General features: G+C 47.3%; 1 protein-coding gene across 1 annotated transcript; it reads right to left on the minus strand.

The window, feature by feature from the left end:
• Positions 1-3,861: 3,861 nt before the first annotated feature.
• SERPINA4 (serpin family A member 4) lies at positions 3,862-18,514 on the minus strand. The gene is given in 7 exon segments (XM_086365203.1): positions 3,862-6,970; positions 6,972-7,045; positions 8,024-8,183; positions 9,712-9,985; positions 17,874-17,951; positions 17,954-18,268; positions 18,271-18,514. Coding segments are annotated over 7 exon segments (1,266 nt in total). The 3' UTR covers positions 3,862-6,849.
• Positions 18,515-18,929: the final 415 nt, after the last annotated feature.

Genomic DNA, 18,929 nt, shown 5'->3' on the forward strand with positions numbered 1-18,929 from the left:
GTACTTCCAGCCACCTTGCAAAGGGGATAATACTGAGCTTTGCCTCAATCTAGAGACAAGCACAGTCACTACTGGGCATCAGGTGCTTGGCGTGTGCTCACGACCTTCGCCATGCACTGGAAGATGGGTGCTGGAACCCCTAAGGAATCAGTGAGAAGATGGAAGTAGAGAGAGGGTAGGTGATCAGCCCAACAGCACACGGCTGCTAGGGAGAGGCCTTAACAAGGGGAGACTAGGTCTCATTTGTTCACGCTCTGTTTTCCATCCATCGTGCCACGTGATGTAAGAAAGAGTCATAACCAAGAGCTTCCCAAACTATGCTTTCTAGGAAGGAAATCAGTGTTTGTTACCTTTTGAGTGTCTTTTGCAAGAACAAAGTCCCACACAAGGAGATCAAACCAGTCAATCCTAAAGGAAATCAGTTCTGAATATTCATTGGAAGGACTGATGCTGCAGCTGAAGCTCCAATACTTTGGCCACCTGATGTGAAGAGCCAACTCATTGGAAAAGACCCTGATGCTGGGAAAGACTGAAGGCAGGAGGAGAGGGGACAACAGATGATGAGATGGTTGGACGGCATCACAGACTCAATGGGCGTGTATTTGAGCAAACTCTGGGAGACAGTGGAGGACAGAGAAGCCTGGCAGGCTGCAGTCCATGGAGTGGCAAAGAGTTAGACACAACTTAGCAACTGAAGATGGAGAAGGCAATGGCACCCCCACTCCAGTACTCTTGCCTGGAAAATCCCATGGACGGAGGAGCCTGGTAGGCTGCAGTCCATGGGGTTGCTAACAGTTGGACACGACTGAGCAACTTCACTTTGACTTTTCACTTTCATGCATTGGAGAAGGAAATGGCAACCCACTCCAGTGTTCTTGCCTAGAGAATCCCAGGGATGGGGGAGCCTGGAGGGCTGCCATCTATGGGGTCACACAGAGTCGGACACTACTGAAGCGACTTAGCAGCAGCAGCAACCGAAGATGTGTGTAGTATGGATAACAACAGCTTCCCAAAGATATCCATGTCCTAACACCCAGAACCTGTGACAGTGACCTGAAAGAACAAAAGGGACTTTGATTGATCTTGAAACGGGATTGGGGAGTACTGTTATGGATTCCCCAGGTGAGTCCTAAGTGTTATCATAAGAGCCCTTCTTTATAAGGGAGAGAAGCAGAATCGGGGGGAAAGAGAGAGCAGAGTCAGAGGAGGCAAGGGAATCAGTGTTTGTTACCTTTTGAGAGTCTCTTGGAAGGAGACATGACCAGGGAAGCAGGAGGAAATAAACAATGGGATGTGGGGCATTGGGCCAAGGAACTCCAGAAGCACACCCTGCTGACACGACATCTTGATGTTGGCCCAGGAAGACCCATTTTGAACTTCTGACCTCCAGAGCCATAAGAGAATAAACTTGTGTTGCTTTACCCTGCCCAGTTGGTCCTAATTGGTTACGGCAGCGATGGGAGACTAGTGTAATACCTTAAAACGGGTTTCTGATGAAAGATGGGGCTAAACGAGATGCTGAAAAGACTTCTCCAGCCCGTGTGTATGTCTGTGGAGGCACCCCACGTACCATGTCCCAGGCTTACAGTCTAGGGACTAGCTTGAGAATCTGGGGAACAGGGCAAGCCCTGACTCCCCATTGCCACTCAGGTTCTGAAGGAAGGGGGGCTGGGGACGGGAACACTTGAAAGAGAAAGTTCTGAGGGTGTCTCAGGGCACAGATTAGTCTGCTCTACCAAAACAAAAGACTACAGATGGAGGGGCTCACACAAAAGAAACATGTTTCTCAGTTCTGGCAGCTGGAAGTCTGAGACCAAGGTGATGTTCAGGTTCGTTTCTAGTGAGATCTGTCTTCCTGGCTTGTAGATGGCACCTCCTTGCTGAGTCCTAACACAGTCCCTCTCTGTGCCTGTGTGGGGACAGAGAAAGAGGGAGAGAGAGAAGAAGCAAGCTCTGGTGTCTCTTCCTCTAATAAGCACACTTAGTGCTATGAGATGAGGATCCCGTCTTTATGACCTCACCGAACTTTAATTACTTCCCTGAAGGCCCATTCACTGGGGGTTCAGGCTTCTATATACAAACTTTTGGAGGACACAATTCAGTCCACAACAACTGAGATAGTAGGATGAGTCAGTGGCCAGGATATGGGGATTTTAAGGACTGAGTAAGTCATGCTAGATTTATTTTTCCATTGACATCCAGAGCAAAGAAGAGTACTATTCCCAATAGGTGAGTTTCACCCTGGGCAGAACTGAGTTCTGTCACCCCCAAGTGAGTGTGACAACGTGGAACAGAAATGTCTTTCAATGGGGGCTCTTATTATTCCACCTTCTTGGTCCCCATGGCTGTCAGCCTGCTTTACCTGCTCAGGCCACCTGCCAGCTCTTGCGGGGAGGTGGAGTTGTGACCCTGCTCTAGGGGAGAGTTGTGATAAGAGATAAAATGAAATAACAGTAGTGAGCATTTGTGGAACAACAAAGCTAGGTGCTTTAGATACAGTGACTCATCCAGAGTCTACTCATGCGTTAGGTGCCTCATCTCCATTTCACAGGCGAGGGAACTGAGGCACAGACGGGGGACCCAAGTCCCGCATCGGGTCAGAGGTTCAAGCACATCTCCCCAAAATTGAAGACTTAACCACCAGCATTTCAGGAGGTGACCTGATTTGGAAATAGGGTCATTGCTGATGTAATTAGTTCGGGTGAAGTCATTCGGAATGAGGCTGGGCCTTTAATCCAGTATGGCTGACGTCCTTGTAAAAGGGGGAAATCTGGGAAGAGACCCCCACACAGGGAGAACACCATGTGAAGACGAAGCGGAGATCTACAAGCCAAGGAAAAATGGCCAGGGAATCCCCAGAAGCCAGGGGAGAGGCCGGGACAGATGCCCCCTCCGAGCCTCAGAAGGAACCAACTCCACCATTCTGCCATCACCTTGATCATGGCATACTGGCCTCCAGAAGGGTGAAATAATACACTTCTGTTGTTAAACCACTCAGCTGTGGTCCTTTGTTAGAGCAAAATTAGTACACTAACCAACTCGTGTACTCCGTCATGGGTCAAGTGCAGGTTCAAGCACAGGCATTCTGCCTCCAAAGTCCAGCTCTGTGCTCAGATGCTCGTGGCCTCTTGGTAACTCCCTGAAAGCACTTGTCACTGTGCCTTGCTCGCTGCAGATGCTCAGGGCTTGGAAACCATTAGGCTTAGATCTGCTCTGGCTCAGAGAAGGACACTTCGCCTTCCCAGGCAGCCGGGGATGGAACAGACACTCTCCTGCCCTTCACATGTCCACACATTCACAGGCTCCATCAGAGCTGGGGGTTCCCAGGCCTGGATCTTCCACGGATCCCATGTCCATCTGCTCCCTACCTTTATAGACGCTGCGGGATTATGTACCCACTTACAGGTGCGGAAAGTGAAATCTGGAGAGGTAAGAGCTTGTCCTCGGTGCGGGTAACAGAGACGCTGGGAATGCAGACTTTCTGTCCCAGCCCAAATTTCAAGTGCCTCTTCTCCCATTGAGGAAATCCCCCTGGCTTCCTGGCTAGTGGCCAGTCCACTGTTTGTTGAAGGAGAGAATGAATAACCTAATGAACCCACGATGTTTCTCTCCACACTTGCTTATGAGGGCGGGGCAATTCATCCATCCACTGGCATCCGGGTCCCCCAAGCTCCACCACGACACTCATGACACTCCCTTGCCTCCCTCCGCTCTCCAATTGCAAAGTGAAGAAAGACTGTGCCTTTCCTGCCAGAGGAGAATGACAGAAATCACCAGCATACCCCACCTCCCGACACTGAACTCCATGCCCACAGTGTGCCTCCCAAGTAGCAAAACAAGGGTCACACACAGCCCTGTAGATCTTTTTAATTTTTTTTTTTAATGCTCCAAAGGACATTTTGAAATCTGAGAAGCTGGACTAAATATTTACCCAATCAATTCCTGGGGTGTGTCGGGGGGTGGTGATACAGAACAAATAACATGGGGACCTTGCTCAGGGTACAGCCTCTTCCATCCATTCATTCAGTCACGAACCATTGGTTGGGCCTGAGTCACGTGCCAGACCAGATGATCAGCACTGGGGTCAGGTACTAAGGTGAGTGAAGGGAATGCAATGTGAATAGGGTCCTCCCTCTGAGATGTTCCGTCTAGGAGGGGCCAGGGTTGACCCAGTGGGAGGCAGAGATTAATGTCAGCCAGCCATGTTTAATAGTAGGAAGACCGTCTTCCTTAGGGACAGCAGGAGGCACTTGTTGGAAATCCTAATAGATTCTCAGAGATGGGGAAGGGAGCATTCTGGGTGATAGGGATCTGAAGGGACAGAAGCCCAAAGGTGGGAAGCTATGGGTAGCCTGGGAAGACATCAGACTTTCCATGAGTGCAGTCACTGGGTGAGTGAAGGCAAGAGAGGAGTTGAGGGCGGGAGAGGCAGGCAGGGACAAGATTGGGATGGGGGCCTTGACTACAGTTGGAAGAATATGAACTTTATCCTGGAGGCAATAGGGAGCCATTGAGTGCTTTTGAGCAGAGGAGGGAATGAGATGAGCTTAATCAGAACAAGAAGGCATCACTCTCAAGGGGACTGCACCCCTCTCCTCCCCTTCCTCACACCAGAGCTTCTCTTCCTCACCTCACTCCAGCAGTGTCATCGCCATGGTAACCCCAGGCCTGCATTTCTTCCAGGCTTGTCTGGGACTCAAATCCACCCACCCCCTGCTGCTGTAGGGGCAGACAGGGAAGTGAGTCAGCCTGCGCTTAACTATCTCTTGCCTGGCTGTTGAAAAATAGAATCCAACATCCCAGCAGGTGCAGGGGGAAATGGACCAATTAAACCAGGGTTGGCAAGAAAAGAGTGAGGTCCTCGGGGCCTTGGAGGACTTGGTGCTGAGCCCTGGCAGGCTCCTGACCTTGTAGCCCAGAGCTGGTGTGGTTAGCGCTGGGCTGGCATTGCTGAGATATTTCCTCCTATAGGATCTTCTCTCTGTCGGTGACACCTGAGGCCATCAGCTGTGTTACAGAGAAAATGGGGGAGACCCCAGAATCTTCCGCTCCTCAGTTTGTTCCCCATGGCTTTTTCCGTCAAAAAAGTTGTCTGTTTCCTGCTCCAGATACTGGCTTCCTAGCTTCCTGACATGATTCTATTCTGCCATCGTGGCATTATTTGGGCCAAGGACCAGGACCAAGTCACACAGTCCCTGGAATATTTTGATTCTTGAATAATTGTCAGCTCTGTAGATGGTGCTCAGTCTACTTTTCCTTGTCACCAATGTAAACTCTGATTTTGTGGCTGTGAAACCTCCTGCTGCCTCTGACACTCACCTTCAAAACAGACAAATGAACAAAACCCACTAGACCTTGCATTTGCTGGAAATTACTGAGGTTTAGGACAAACACAGCCAGGTCCTGTCAGCCTGCCTCCTCCCATGGGAGGGGGAGAGGTTTATTCTCACAGACTCTGAGTGGTCCCTCCTCAGAGGCTTCACCCCACAAACTCAAAGACGGTCCGAGCTGGGCCACCTGTTGTTATTCAGTTGCTAAGTCGTGTCTGACTCTTTGTAATCCCATGGACTGCAGCACGCCAGGCTCCCCTGTCCTTCACTATCTCCCTGAGTTTACTCAAACTCATGTCCATCAAGTCAGTGATGCCATCCAACCATCTCATCCTCTGTCGTCCCCTTCTCCTCCTGCCTTCAGTCTTTCCCAGGGTCAGGATCTTTTCCAATGAGTCATCTCTACACATCAGGTGGACAAAGTATTGAAGTTTCAGCTTCAGCACCAGTCCTTCCAATGAATATTCAGGGCTGATTTCCTTTAGGATTGACTGGTTTGATCTCCTTGCTGTCCAGGGAACTCTCAAGCGTCTTCTCCAGCACCACAGTTCAACAGCATCAACTCTTCAGCACTCAGACTTCTTTATAGTCCAACTTTTACATCCAACCATAACTGAAAAACCATAGCTTTAACTAGATGGACCTTTGTCAGCAAAGTGATGTCTCTGCTTTTTAATACTGGGCCAGCTAACATTACCGAGGTGGGGACACTGAAGTCCAGAGGGGGAAGGACCACAAAAGTCTCAGAGCACCTCGATGGCACAGCAGGGATGGGAAGATAGGCCTCTAGACTCCTACATCTCACACTTCTCCTTGTGAAGCTCAGTCCGTGGCCATGGCAATCTGCTCTGAGAGGGATACTGGCCACATCCCCGTGACCACAGGTGGGGCAGGGCCTGAGCTCCCTTGCAATAGCTTGCCTCCCTGAGCCTCCATCTCCAGTCTCGGTAGCAGATGCCTTGGTGGACACTCTCCCTGCCAAGGCCTTCTGAACCCTGGCTCTGAAACGGCACCTGCCCTGTCCACTGGCTGCCCACACCACGACTGCCTACCACACACACACACACACCTCGTGAACTTACTGAAATTTGGAACATCTCACCACTGCGTCCTGGACCAGGTGTGCCAGGGGACCACAGGCAAACCCCAGAGGGATAGGAAAGGGATGCATTGATTGAGTATCCACTATATGGGAAGCGCTGAGCCAGGCTCCCCGTAGCCATCATTTTGTTTAATCTGTATAACTACCCTGGGCGGTGCGGCTGGTGGTGGACATTTCTCCCACTTTCCAGGGTAGACCTGCTCAAAGAGGTTAGATGGTCTGTCTGGGGTGACACAGCCCTGAGGAGCTGGGTGTCCAGTCCACACCCTTCAGATACCACCCGCATCCTTCACCAACAACTTCTGCCCCAGATCCTCAGCATCTTCTGTATCCTCCACTCCAAGCCCAGAGCTGCTCATGCCTCTCCCTCCAGGCTACGTCCTCCTGCTTGTAACAGACAAGCCAGCCCTGGGAGGGCTATGGTTTTGTGGGGTTGACCACTTTTCCCAGAAAGAAGATGCTCTGGGCATTGGTGGAAAAGATCACAAGGAAGAACTGGTTAAACCAAAGGGCTTAGCAATTGTCCCGGGGGCCAAAAGGTGGCAAAACTGCCGGGGGCCACTGCAGCCTGGGTGCCAACTTCACCCACCTCCAGGATGGCCTTGCGGAAACTCTGAAAGGGAAATGGCTAGTGTTAGCGCCGAGAGAGCGTGTGTATGTTAGTCGCTCAGCTGTGTCCAACACTTTGCGAGCCCATGGACTGTAGCCTGCCAGGCTCCCTCTGTCCATGGGACTTTCCAGACAAGAACACTGGAGTGGGTAGCCATGCCCTCCTCCAGGGGATCTTCCTGACCCAGGGCATTGTAGGCAGCTTCTTTACCATCTGAGCCACCAGAGAGCATGAGTCAGGGCTTAGGGAAGCCTGGAGAGACCAGAAACCACTGAAGACCAAAGCCATTTGTTGAGAAAACACAGCAGGAATTTCTGCACCGTGGGGAGGGTCATTGAGCTAAAGATCCCTTATTTATACAATGGTGATTGTGATCATTTATTGAGCACACACTGTGTGCCTACACTCTTTTAATTTTCTTAACCATCCTATGATGTCAATGTCTTATGTCTGTTTTACAGATGAGGAAGGTAAATCCAGAGGCTGGGTAACATTGCAGACGGCTGACTGTGGAGTCAAAGGAGGGTCATAAGATGCAGAACTTCTAATGTTATAAGAGGCGGAACTGAAACTTGAACTCTCAAGCCCAAGACTCTACCCTCTAGCACAACTTTATCTTACATAACTGAGGTCACAGGTCCCTTTTTTTCACCTAGAAATGGGTGAAACAACCCAGCCTCGTCTGCGTCCTTCCTCTGTTTCGGTCTCTGCATTTGTCACTCTTGTTGCCACCATCTGTGACTTGACTGGGACAGCTCTCTGAGGGCAGGGGCCTGGTGGCCCCTGGATTCCCAGCATCGAGCACCACACCCAGCACATGGTGGGTTACTTCTTGGCTCCCTATGCCCAGGGATTATTGAGTAAAACTCGGGCTCTGAGACTTCACATGGTGGCCGGGAGAGCACCCAGCACCCAGCACCTTCCAAGAGGTAGAAGTTCCCCTCCAAGGTCTCCAAGGGTTGATACCCATGGATGACTTACCTTGGACACCCGCAGGTTTAGCTGTTACGTGATGCCAGACAAGTCAGCCCGCTGCAAGAACGGGTCTGTGATGCCCAGCTTGGGCAAAATCTGATCTAATCTATAGGCGCCAGAAATGGAGAACTTGGGGAGATACAACTTGAGCTTCCCATAAAAATGGCTGAAAGAGGCAGTGGGTTAAAACACTGGACTCTTGAACTAGCCAGGGGTCCCATCTAGGCTGGGGTCTTCTCAAGGGCACTGGCTCCCTACCCTCACTTCATCAGAGTTCTGTGCCATGCCCTTAGTGAGTGCTCCCAGTGACTTAAAGCCAGGCTCCTTTGACTCCGGGGTCAGCCATCTGCAAGGTCTCCTTCCTTTGGCAGCTCTTCTAAACAGAGGTGGTTTTCTGCACACGTGTCAGGAGATACAGGTCTCCTCATGCGGCAGTTTTGCCTTTGTCTCTGATGGGGCCAAAATCAGTCCTGAATATTCATTAGAAGGTCTGATGCTGAAGCTGAAACTCCAGTACTTTGGCCACCTGATGCGAAGAGCTAACTCATTGGAAAAGACCCTGATGCTGGGAAAGATTGAAGGCAGGAAGAGGAGGGGATGACAGAGAATGAGGTGGTTAGATGGCATCAATGACTCGATGGACATGGGTGTGAGCAGGCTCCAGGAATTGGTGATGGACAGGGAGGTCTGGTGTGCTGCAGTCTATGGAACCGCAAACAGCTGGACACAACCGAGCAACTGAACTGATGGGGCCCCATGGTTTTCACTTGTTTGCAACCGGTGATTTCTTTGGATAGAATTCCTCTACCACATGAGTTGTGTGAATTGCCCACCCCCATATGGCCTTGACCTGAGGTCCTTTTCTCAAGTGTGTTTGAAGACTTTTCCTCCTCATAGCCTCAGGGTGATGTGAAAGCTTCCTTGGTACTTGCTGGTGTGGGTGGGTGTGGTTTTGCTAAATACCTCTATAGCATAATGGTCAGCATCTTGACCAGAAATCTACTCATTCATTGCACAAGGTGGACCCTCAGAGAGCTGGTGTCTCTTCACCCCGGACTTGTGCAGTACAAGTTGTTGTTGTTTAGTCGTGTCCGACTCTTATGCGACCCCATGGACTGCAGCCCACCAGGCTCCTCCATCCGTGGGATTTCCCAGGCAAGGATCCTGGAGTGGGTAGTATAAGGGCTACATCTAAACCCAGGATTCCTAACTCCTAGTCTGGTTCTCTCTTCACTAATGAGGGCAAAATTTAGATACAGTATTGGCAATCCTTATTTAAGGAAACCCATGGAAAGTCGGAGAAGGCCCTGGCACCCCACTCCAGTACTCTTGCCTGGAAAATCCCGTCGATGGAGGAGCCTGGTGGGCTGCAGTCCATGGGGTCACTAACAGTCGGACACGACTGAGCGCCTTCACTTTCACTTTCCACTTTCATGCATTGGAGAAGGAAATGGCAACCCACTCCAGTGTTCTTGCCTGGAGAATCCCAGGGACGGGGGAGCCTGGTGGGCTGCCGTCTCTGGTGTCGCACAGAGTCAGACACGACTGAAGCGACTAAGCAGCAGCATGGAAAGTCTTGGAGAAAGTAAGACTTCTTCCAAAATTTGGTGATCCCCCTGCCAATTTGGGGCACTGGCTCTGGTTGGAAGGGTTCACAGTGAAGACACAGCCTGCACCATGCCCTGATGGATTACCTCTTCCGGAGCCAGTTGCTCCATCTTGTTGGCATCTTGGGAGTCAAAACCTCTTCCACCTGCTCCATCTTCCCTTGGTTAGGAAGGATAAAGAGGGTTGTTGTGTTTCCTTGGCAATCCGTCCACAGCACCAAGCAGGGCAAGTACCTGTCGTGAAGATACCAGTGGTGCTGGGTATCCTGTGGCATCATAGGCACCTTGACTGTGGTGTCCTCATCAACATAGAAGTTGTGGGGAGCAGTCAAGGAAGGGATGAATGGTTTCTCCCACAGAGCTGGAGGGAAGAAGGGAAGAGGGTAGCAGGCATTTGTGGACAAATAAGCCCATCCTCCATCCAAGAAACACACCCCCCCAACCATCACTCCAGACCCTTACCTTACCATCCCATCAGTTCAACACCAGACCTGCCTGGGGCATGGACCTGGGGGTTCAGAAAGATTCTAAAGTAAGAGACCCAAGAGGATACCCAGCAAGATCTTTTCATGTCTTCACCAGTTACTTGAAATTGTTGGACTTCATTTTGTCCACCTGGTGTTCGTGTAGTGGTAGCTCATTGTGCTTCAGACATGCCCTTTCTCAGTTTAAAGTAAGATCGAGTACTCTTCTGTGTTTATGGATCAACTGGTGGCGCTGGTGGTAAAGAACCCCCTGCCAATGCAGGTAGATGTAAGAGATACGGGTTCGATCCCTGGATCAGGAAGATGCCCTGGAGGAGGGCGTGGCAACCCACTCCAGTATTCTTGCCTGGAGAATCCCATGGACAGAGGAGCCTGGCAGGCTACAGTCCATAGGGCTGCACAGGGTCAGACATGACTAAAGTGACTTAGCACGAGCACACGGAAGTTTTTTATTAGTTTTGGTAGCGGGTTGTTTGTTTGATTTTGGCTCAGTGCCAGGCGACGTTTTTGACCGGTATTTCTATAGGGCTGTTTCTTAGTGATTTGCAGCTCTCTGAACACTAGTTGTTGATCAATTCTGTATGTTGTCAGTGAGCTTTCTTCCTCCCTGGCTTGTCTTCTCACTTTCATAATGGTGTGCTTTGGTGACTGAAATTCTCCACTGTAATGCAGCGAGCATATCAGTTTTTTCCTTTATGGTTAGATCTCTGTGTCCTACCCAGGGACATTTTCCCACCTCCAGGTCCTGAAGATACTTCCCTCCATCATCTACAAGCTTTGCTCTTACCTTTTGCATTTAGGGCTTTACGTCACCTGGAATGAATGCTTATTATCAGTAGGAGGGAGGCGTACAAAATCATTTTTCCCCCCATGAGGGTACTGTCCCTACACCACTTAAAAAAAAAAATCTATCCTTTTTCTCAACATTCTATCATGCAGGTTTTTTCAAATATCAGATGTTTGTATATCCAACGGGCCACTTCTGGGTTCTATTCCAGCCTTTCTATTCTGTCCCCTTGGTCTACATGTACCACACAGTCTAAATTAATATAGATTTATAACTGGTCTTGCTCCCCAGCAGGCAGGTTCTCCCTTTTTAGCTATTCTTGGCCCTTTGCTCTCTCGCATACATTTTAGAATCAGCTTGTTAACTGGCACCAAAAATAATCTTTTAAAAAGCTGTTAGGAGGGACTTCCCTAGTAGTCCACTGGTTAAGAATCCATCAGCCAATGCAGGGAACACAGATTCAATCTGTAGTCCAGGAAGATCCCATGTGCTATAGAGCAGCTCAGCCCATGGGTCACAACTACTGAGCCCTCGCATACTACCATCCATGCTCAGCAACAGAGAGAAGCCTGCACACCACAGCCAGAGAGTAACCCTCACCTACGGCAACTAAAGGAAGCCTGTGCACAGCAGTGACGACCCAGTGCAGCCAAAAATAAACAAAAATTTCCCCCCAAAACTGTTGGGATTACATTAAAAAATTTAGATCAATTGCTGGGGGGCTGACATCTTTAGCGCATTAAGTCTCCCTATTCATAAATTCAGTATACTATTTTTGTTTGTTTGTTTGCCCACTTCAGTATCTCTCAATATAATTTTATCTAGAAAGATGCTGCACATCTTTGGTTTGTTTTCTTCTAGGTACTTTTCATTTTTAAAGATAAACCACAGTCATTCCACTCTTCACACCATGTGACCTAGATTGAGGGCTTGAGGCTACATTTATATCCCCAAGGTGACAGGCAAATGTGTCAGAGGGCAGGCTATTTCTCTTCTATTTCTGGAGAGCCTTTTGCTTGTGCCACGAGCACTAACCCAATTGGAAAGAAGGTTACAGGAAGAGAGCACCAAAAACTTCATTATTTCTGGCCAGAGATTTGGGTGTGGTGAGAGTGTATATTATACCTGTAAATTATATTATTTTTTCCAGTTGAATGGAGTTAATAGAATATTGTACAGCCACTAAAATGAGATCTAAATAAATTTTTCAAGAGCGTAAAACTACACACACACGAGTGCATGTGAAAACTGATAACATCTGAATAAAGTTTGTTTATTTTTATAAATAAAATAAAATTTTATAAATAAATTCCTGGTTTGCAACTGTATACAATTATGTAAGATGTTCCCTGGGTGGCTCAGTGGTAAAGAATCTGCCTGCAATGCAGAAGATGTGGGTTCGACACCTGGATCGGGAACATCCCCTGGAGAAGGGAATGGCAACCCACTCTAGTATTCTTGCCTGGGAAATTCCATGGACAGAGGAGGCAGACATGTCTAATGCTCTTTGCGTGGGATCGCAAAGAGTCAGACACAGCTGAGCAACTAAACAACAGCAGCAAATGTAAGACATTATCCAGGGGAACCTGAGTGAAAGGTACATGGGACCTCTCCACACAACTCTGCAACTTCCTGTGAATTTATAGTTATTGCAGAATTTATTTTTTTTTCCTGTTTGGTACTCTCTGGGTTTCTTGGACTTGGGTGATTATTTCCTTCCCCATTTTAGGGAAGTTTTCCACTATTATCTCCTCAAGTATTTTCTCATGGTCTTTCTTTTTGTCTTCTTCTTCTGGAACCCCTATGATTCGAATGTTGTAGCGTTTAATATTGTCCTGGAGGTCTCTGAGATTGTCCTCATTTCTTTTAATTCGTTTTTCTTTTATCCTCTCTGATTCATTTATTTCTACCATTCTATCTTCTAATTCACTAATCCTGTCTTCTGCCTCTGTTATTCTACTATTTGTTGCCTCCAGAGTGTTTTTAATTTCACTTATTGCATTATTCATTATATATTGACTCTTTTTTATTTCTTCTAGGTCCTTGTTAAACCTTTCTTGCATCTTCTCAATCCTTGTCTCCAGGCTATTTATCTGTGATTCCATTTTAGTTTCAAGATTTTGGATCAATTTCACTATCATTATTCGGAATTCTTTATCAGGTAGATTCCCTATCTCTTCCTCTTTTGTTTGGTTTGGTGGGCATTTATCCTGTTCCTTTATCTGCTGAGTATTCCTCTGTCTCTTCATCTTGTTTAAATTGCTGAGTTTGGGGTGTCCTTTCTGTATTCTGGCAGTTTGTGGAGTTCTCTTTATTGTGGCGTTTCCTCACTGTGTGTGGGTTTGTACAGGTGGCTTGTCAAGGTTTCCTGGTTAGGGAAGCTTGTGTCGGTGTTCTGGTGGGTGGAGCTGTATTTCTTCTCTCTGGAGTGCAATGAAATGTCCAGTAATGAGTTATGAGATGTCTATAGTTTTGGGGTGACTTTGGGCAGCCTGTATCTTGAAGCTCAGGGCTGTGTTCCTTTGTTGCTGGAGAATTTGCTTGGTATGTCTTGCCCTGGAACTTATTGGCCCTTGTGTGGTGCTTGGTTTCAGTGTCGGTATGGAGGCATTTGATGAGCTCCTGTCAATGAATGTTCCTTGGAGTCAGGAGTTCCCTGGAGTCAGGGTTTGGACTTAAGTCTCCTGCTTCCGATTATAGGTCTTATTTTTACAGTAGTTTCAAAACTTCTCCTTCTATACAACACCATTGATAAAACATCTACATTAAAGATGATAAGTTTCTCTACAGTGAGGGTCACTCAGAGAGGTTCAGAGGGTTACATGGAGAAGAGAAGAGGGAGGAGGGAGTTAGAGGTGACCCAAATGAGATGAGGTGAATCAATAGTGGAGAGAGTGGGCTAGCCAGTAGTCACTTCCTTATGTGCACTCCACAACTGGACCGCTCAGAGATGTTCACGGGGTTATACAGAGAAGAGAAGAAGGAGGAAGGCAACAGAGGTGGCCAGAAGGATAAAAGGGGGGAATGAAAAGGAGGGAGACAGATCCAGCCAGTAATCAGTTCCCTAAGTGTTCTCCACCGTCTGGAATACACAGAAATTCACAGAGTTGGGTAGAGTAGAGAGGGGTTAGGGAGGAGACACAGGCGACCTGGTGGAGAAAAAGGAGGGTCCAAAGGGAGAGAGAGCAGTCAAGCCAGTAATCTCACTCCCTAGTGAAAAATGGGTCCTGAAGATTGGGTCCTTAAAGGTACAAAATTGGTAACAAATACATAAAAGCAAAAATTAAAAATCTAGAGTAGAGTTTGGAATTTCAAAAATACGACATTAAAGAAAAGAAGAAGGAAAAGAAAGAGAGAAGGAACGAACAAACAAAAACAAACAAGGTCGCGAAAATTATAAAGAAAGTACAGGTACAAAATTGATAACTAATACCAGAAAGCGAAAATTAAAAATCTAGAGTAGAGTTTGGAATTTCAAAAATACAATGTTAAAAAAAAGAAGAAAAATAAAGAGAGAAAACAAACAAACAAATACGAACAATGTCACAAAAATTATAAAGAAAATACAGGTACAAAATTGATATCAAATACCAAAAAGCATAAATTAAAAATCTAGAGTAAAGTTTGGAATTTCAGATATACAATGTTATATAAAAGAAGAAGAGAAAGAAACAGAGAAGAAGAAAAGAAAAAAAAAGAAAAAAAAAAAAGTCACAGAAATTATATAAAAAAAACTATAGGTACAAAATTGATAACATATACCAAAAAGCGAAAATTAAAAATCTAGAGTAGAGTTTGGAATTTCAAAAATACGATGTTAAAGAAAAGAAGAAAAAAACAAAAACAAAACAAAAAAAAAAAACCAAGGTCAAAAAATTATAAAATATATATATATGAAGTTTGCTGAAGAAGAAAAAAATAGGGTCTTTTTTTTTTTTGCAAAGTAATAGGTTATAAAAGTGAAAATTAAAGGAACAATAGAGGACTTAAAAAAATTTTTTTTTTAATTAAAAAAAAAAAGAAAGAATGATCGTAAAAATAATAAAAATATATCTAGGACTTTTTCGTTTTTTTTTTTTTTTGTGGGTGTTGTGGGTTCAGTTCATTTTTGGCTAGTTACTTGGTCAGATTTATATTTCTCAAGATCTATAGGCCCCTTCCTATGTAGTCCGTAGTAACCACATGGTTTTGATCTATTGCCTGTAGCTTCCAAGGCGTTTCCCTCTGTTATATCTTCTTCTGTTTGCTAGTCTCTTCAGTATCTGGTTTCCGCCCTGACTCAAAGGGCACGGTGGAGGACACTTTTTTTTTTTTTTTTTTTTTAGGCTTACTTGTTCAGTCGCGCTGTGGGGAGGGAGGGAGGGATGCTGCAAACAAATAACACTGGCGTGGGCTCGCAGTGCCTCAGCCACCCTGGGTCTGCCCCCGCTCACAGCGCGTGTAGCCTCCCTGTCCACACTGCTCGGACTCTAGGTTGTTCCGCCGGGAACAATCCGAGGCTGGCCCTGGGCTGCATGCACCTCCCAGGTCCAAGCCGCTCAGGTTCAGGCACTCGGGTAGTCCTCAGAGGCGCAGACTCAGTTGGGCCTGCGTTTTGTGCTCTTCCCAGGTCCGAGCGCCAATTTGCTCTTCCCAGGCGAGCGCCAATGCTGCGACTTATCGCCTCCCCGCCACTCAGTAATCTGGATGTAAAACCGGCGCACCTTCTCAGGCAGATGTTGACCGTCCAGACCCCCAAGAGGTTTTAGTTAGCAAAGAAGCCTGCTTACAATTTTATAGATAATGTCTCTCTGGGGCTGCGATTGCCCCCTTCCGGCTCTGGCTGCCTGTCACCGGAGGGGGAAGGTCTGCAGCCGGCTATCTCTGTTCAGTCCTTTGTTTCGTGCGCGGGCCTGGCGGTCTTAGGTTAGGGCTGGCTTTTCGCGTGGTAGGTATCCCACAGTCTGGTTTGCTAGCCCAAATTATTTCGCTCAGATAGCGCTCAGGGTATTCAGGCCAGATTCTTACTCTCAGCGATGCAGCCCACGCCGCGCCTCCCTGCCCCGCCCCGGTTTGCTAATGGCGGATGCAGGCGTCTGCGCTGCTTCTCTGCTGGGGGAGTTACTGTAGGGCTCGCAATCTGCGAGTTTTAAATTGTTTATTTATTTTTTCTCCCTGTTATGTTGCCCTCTGTGCTTCCAAAGTTCGGCACAGATTCGGCAGTGAGAAGGTTTCCTGATGTTTGGAAACTTCTCTCTTTTTAAGATTCCCTTCCCGGGACGGAACTCCGTCCCTCCCTCTTTTGTCTCTTTTTTTTTTTGTTTTTAATATTTTTTCCTACCTCCTTTCGAAGAGTTGGGTTGCTTTTCTGGGTGCCTGATGTCCTCTGCCGGCATTCAGAAGTTGTTTTGTGGAATTTACTCGACATTTAAATGCGCTTTTGCTGAATTTGTGGGGGAGAAAGTGTTCTCCCCGTCCTACTCCTCCGCCATCTTGGCTCCTCCCAGAATTTTTTTTTTTTTTTAATTTTCTATGGTGTGTAAAAATCCTACACGTACTTTTTTTTTTTAATTTTCAATGGTGTGTAAAAATTCTACGTGTAAAAATTCTACATGTAAAATGCAAGCAATGACCAGTGTGGCTGAATTGTTAATCTGGGGCTGTTTCCCAGAATGTGTTTCCTGTAGATTCAAGGTGGTCACAGCAGGAGACTGGGAGTCAGATGTGAAACAGCCATCGCCCGTTGAAGGCAGATGAGATGAGGGACAGACGAGATGATGGACAGACCAGAGGAGGTGTGTGCTGCAGATACCCATGCTGTCCTCCACGTTCAACGTCCAGCTCCTCCATGGTGCCCAACTGTGTCCCCAGACTACGGCCTGGGCCTCTTCCCAGGCTCCCCCTATGTAGAAACAATCTGGTGGCTGGATGTGCCCAGCTGGCATACAGACTTCCAGAGAAGTTCCAACTTGTCTACCAGCTCCAGTGCCTTTTTCTCTGTCCCTCCAAATTCTTCCTCCAGACCTTCACTTCCCCAGTCCCTCCCACAAATACACCAAGTCTAATTCCTAGGACAATCCTCTTTCTCTTAACACTTACGGTGACTCTGCTCCCTGGATGGCACCCTACGTGATACACACTGTACAAAAACGTCCCCACCTGTGATTTCAACTCTATCAACATATGTGTATAAATAGAAGACTGGAAGGAATTAGGCTAAATAATGCTGGTTCACTCAGGAAGGTAAGATTATGGACAACTTCTATTTTTTCTTTTATACTTCCATGTATTTTTTATACTTTTATGTATTTTTAAAGGTCTTCAAAATTGTTGTCATTAGAGTAATTGCAAATGCTCTATTTATTGAGCATGTCTAATGCTCAGAGATCTGCAATCTTCTTCTGCAACGGGTCAGAAAGTAAATATTTTATGCTTTACAGGTCATTCTGTCTCAGTAGCAAGAGTTAATCTCTGTCTTGCAAAGGCTGTCAGAGATAATACATAAATGAGTGGGTGTGGCTGTGTGCCAATAAAACTTTATTTACAAAAACAGGTGGTCTGTTGGATTTGGCTGGGACCTAAAGCTTGCCAATCCCTTCAGGCCCTCCTCTAAGGAACATATAAATATGTGACATCATTTGATCCTTAGAAATAAAACTTGAAGCAGGGACTCATATCCTCACTTCAAGCAAACAGCCTGCTGGATTTGCACTCTTGATAAGGGGTAAAGCTTTGATATGAATTCATAAGATGTTTGTCACACATGCATTGTTGTTATTAAAAAAATAAATAAGAAAACCTGTCCAGAAGTATGAAGGGATGGAAATCAATATTATACAAACTTAAATATCTGATGCTCTAACATTAAATTTCCTGAAGTCTGCTCAATGTATCAGACTCAATCCATCCACTTTCTGTTTTGAGGGGTTTCTCTTTGACACGTGAGCCTTCAGTAAGTTAGGGGGAAAGGGAAGAGTGGGATTCACCAACACACTGACCTTTGAAGTACACGTAATTTACCAGCATCATCGTAGTATCGGCATTGAGCTTGCTGACCAAATTCACGATCTTCCCCAAGTTTCCTCCCTAAGGTGGTGGTTGATTAGCTGGGTCATGCTCACAGAGTCTTTGAAGTTGGTGCAGAAGAGTCTAGACTCACAGAAGGTTGCGGAGTCCTTGAGGATTCTCAGAAGAAGCAGCTGCTCAGGGCTCAGGAACAAGACGTTGCCCACGCATATCTCCAGCCTGTTGCCTGGGAGGTAGAGAGTGTGCAGAAGGTTCTGGAAGCCTTGGTGGCTGTCGAACTCTGATACCTGTGTGAGGTTGAAGCCCAGACCCTCCAGGATCTGAGTCCTGCTGTGCAAGCTGACCTCCAGGGACAGCATAGCTAGTCTGTGGAGATGCTCGGAGGGGAGAAGATACTGCCCCCAGGGCCTTGGGAAGCCAACAGGCGGTGGAAGCGGAGGGCAAAGGTGGTGTTGCCTGGGTTGATCTTGAGGCTGGAGAAGCCCTCACCTGTGCCGGGAGCCTGACGGGGGAGGTGGGCATGACCCTGGCCGTAGTGCTTGGGATGCAGCTGACCTTGAGAAAGGACCAGTCGTCCAGCCAGAAGGAGGAGCAGGAAGCCAGCCAGATGCATCTTCTGTGCTCTCAGGTTTGTAGGAGAAAAAAACGTGCCCAGGAAGCTCCCCAGTGGAACATTCCACCCCTCAGAGAAGGCTGGCAGAGGGCAGGGCCCCAGGATGAAAGTGGTCCCTCAGCTTCTGCACATGAGCTTGAGGGGGACGAGCGAACACCCAGCACCTCCACATGTGAGGTGCCCTGGCATCCTATAGCCAGACTTCAGATTTACAAAGCACAGGGCTCCTTGTCCACCGGCTCATTTCCTTTCCCATCTCTGTGAGCTCTGCATGGTACTAGACTCCATTCTCATTGCAGAGACGGGGTAACAGACTCCCAAAGTGTCTTGTCTACAGCCATACCACTCTGAACGCACCTGATCTCGGCCCAAAGTGTCTCAACCAAGTCATCAAACGAGTTAATATCTTAGCTAG

Source organism: Bos grunniens, chromosome 21, assembly GCF_055505025.1.
Source record: "Bos grunniens cultivar Pamir isolate PY7600 chromosome 21, Bosgru_T2T1.0, whole genome shotgun sequence".
NCBI classification, from domain to species: domain Eukaryota; kingdom Metazoa; phylum Chordata; class Mammalia; order Artiodactyla; family Bovidae; genus Bos; species Bos grunniens.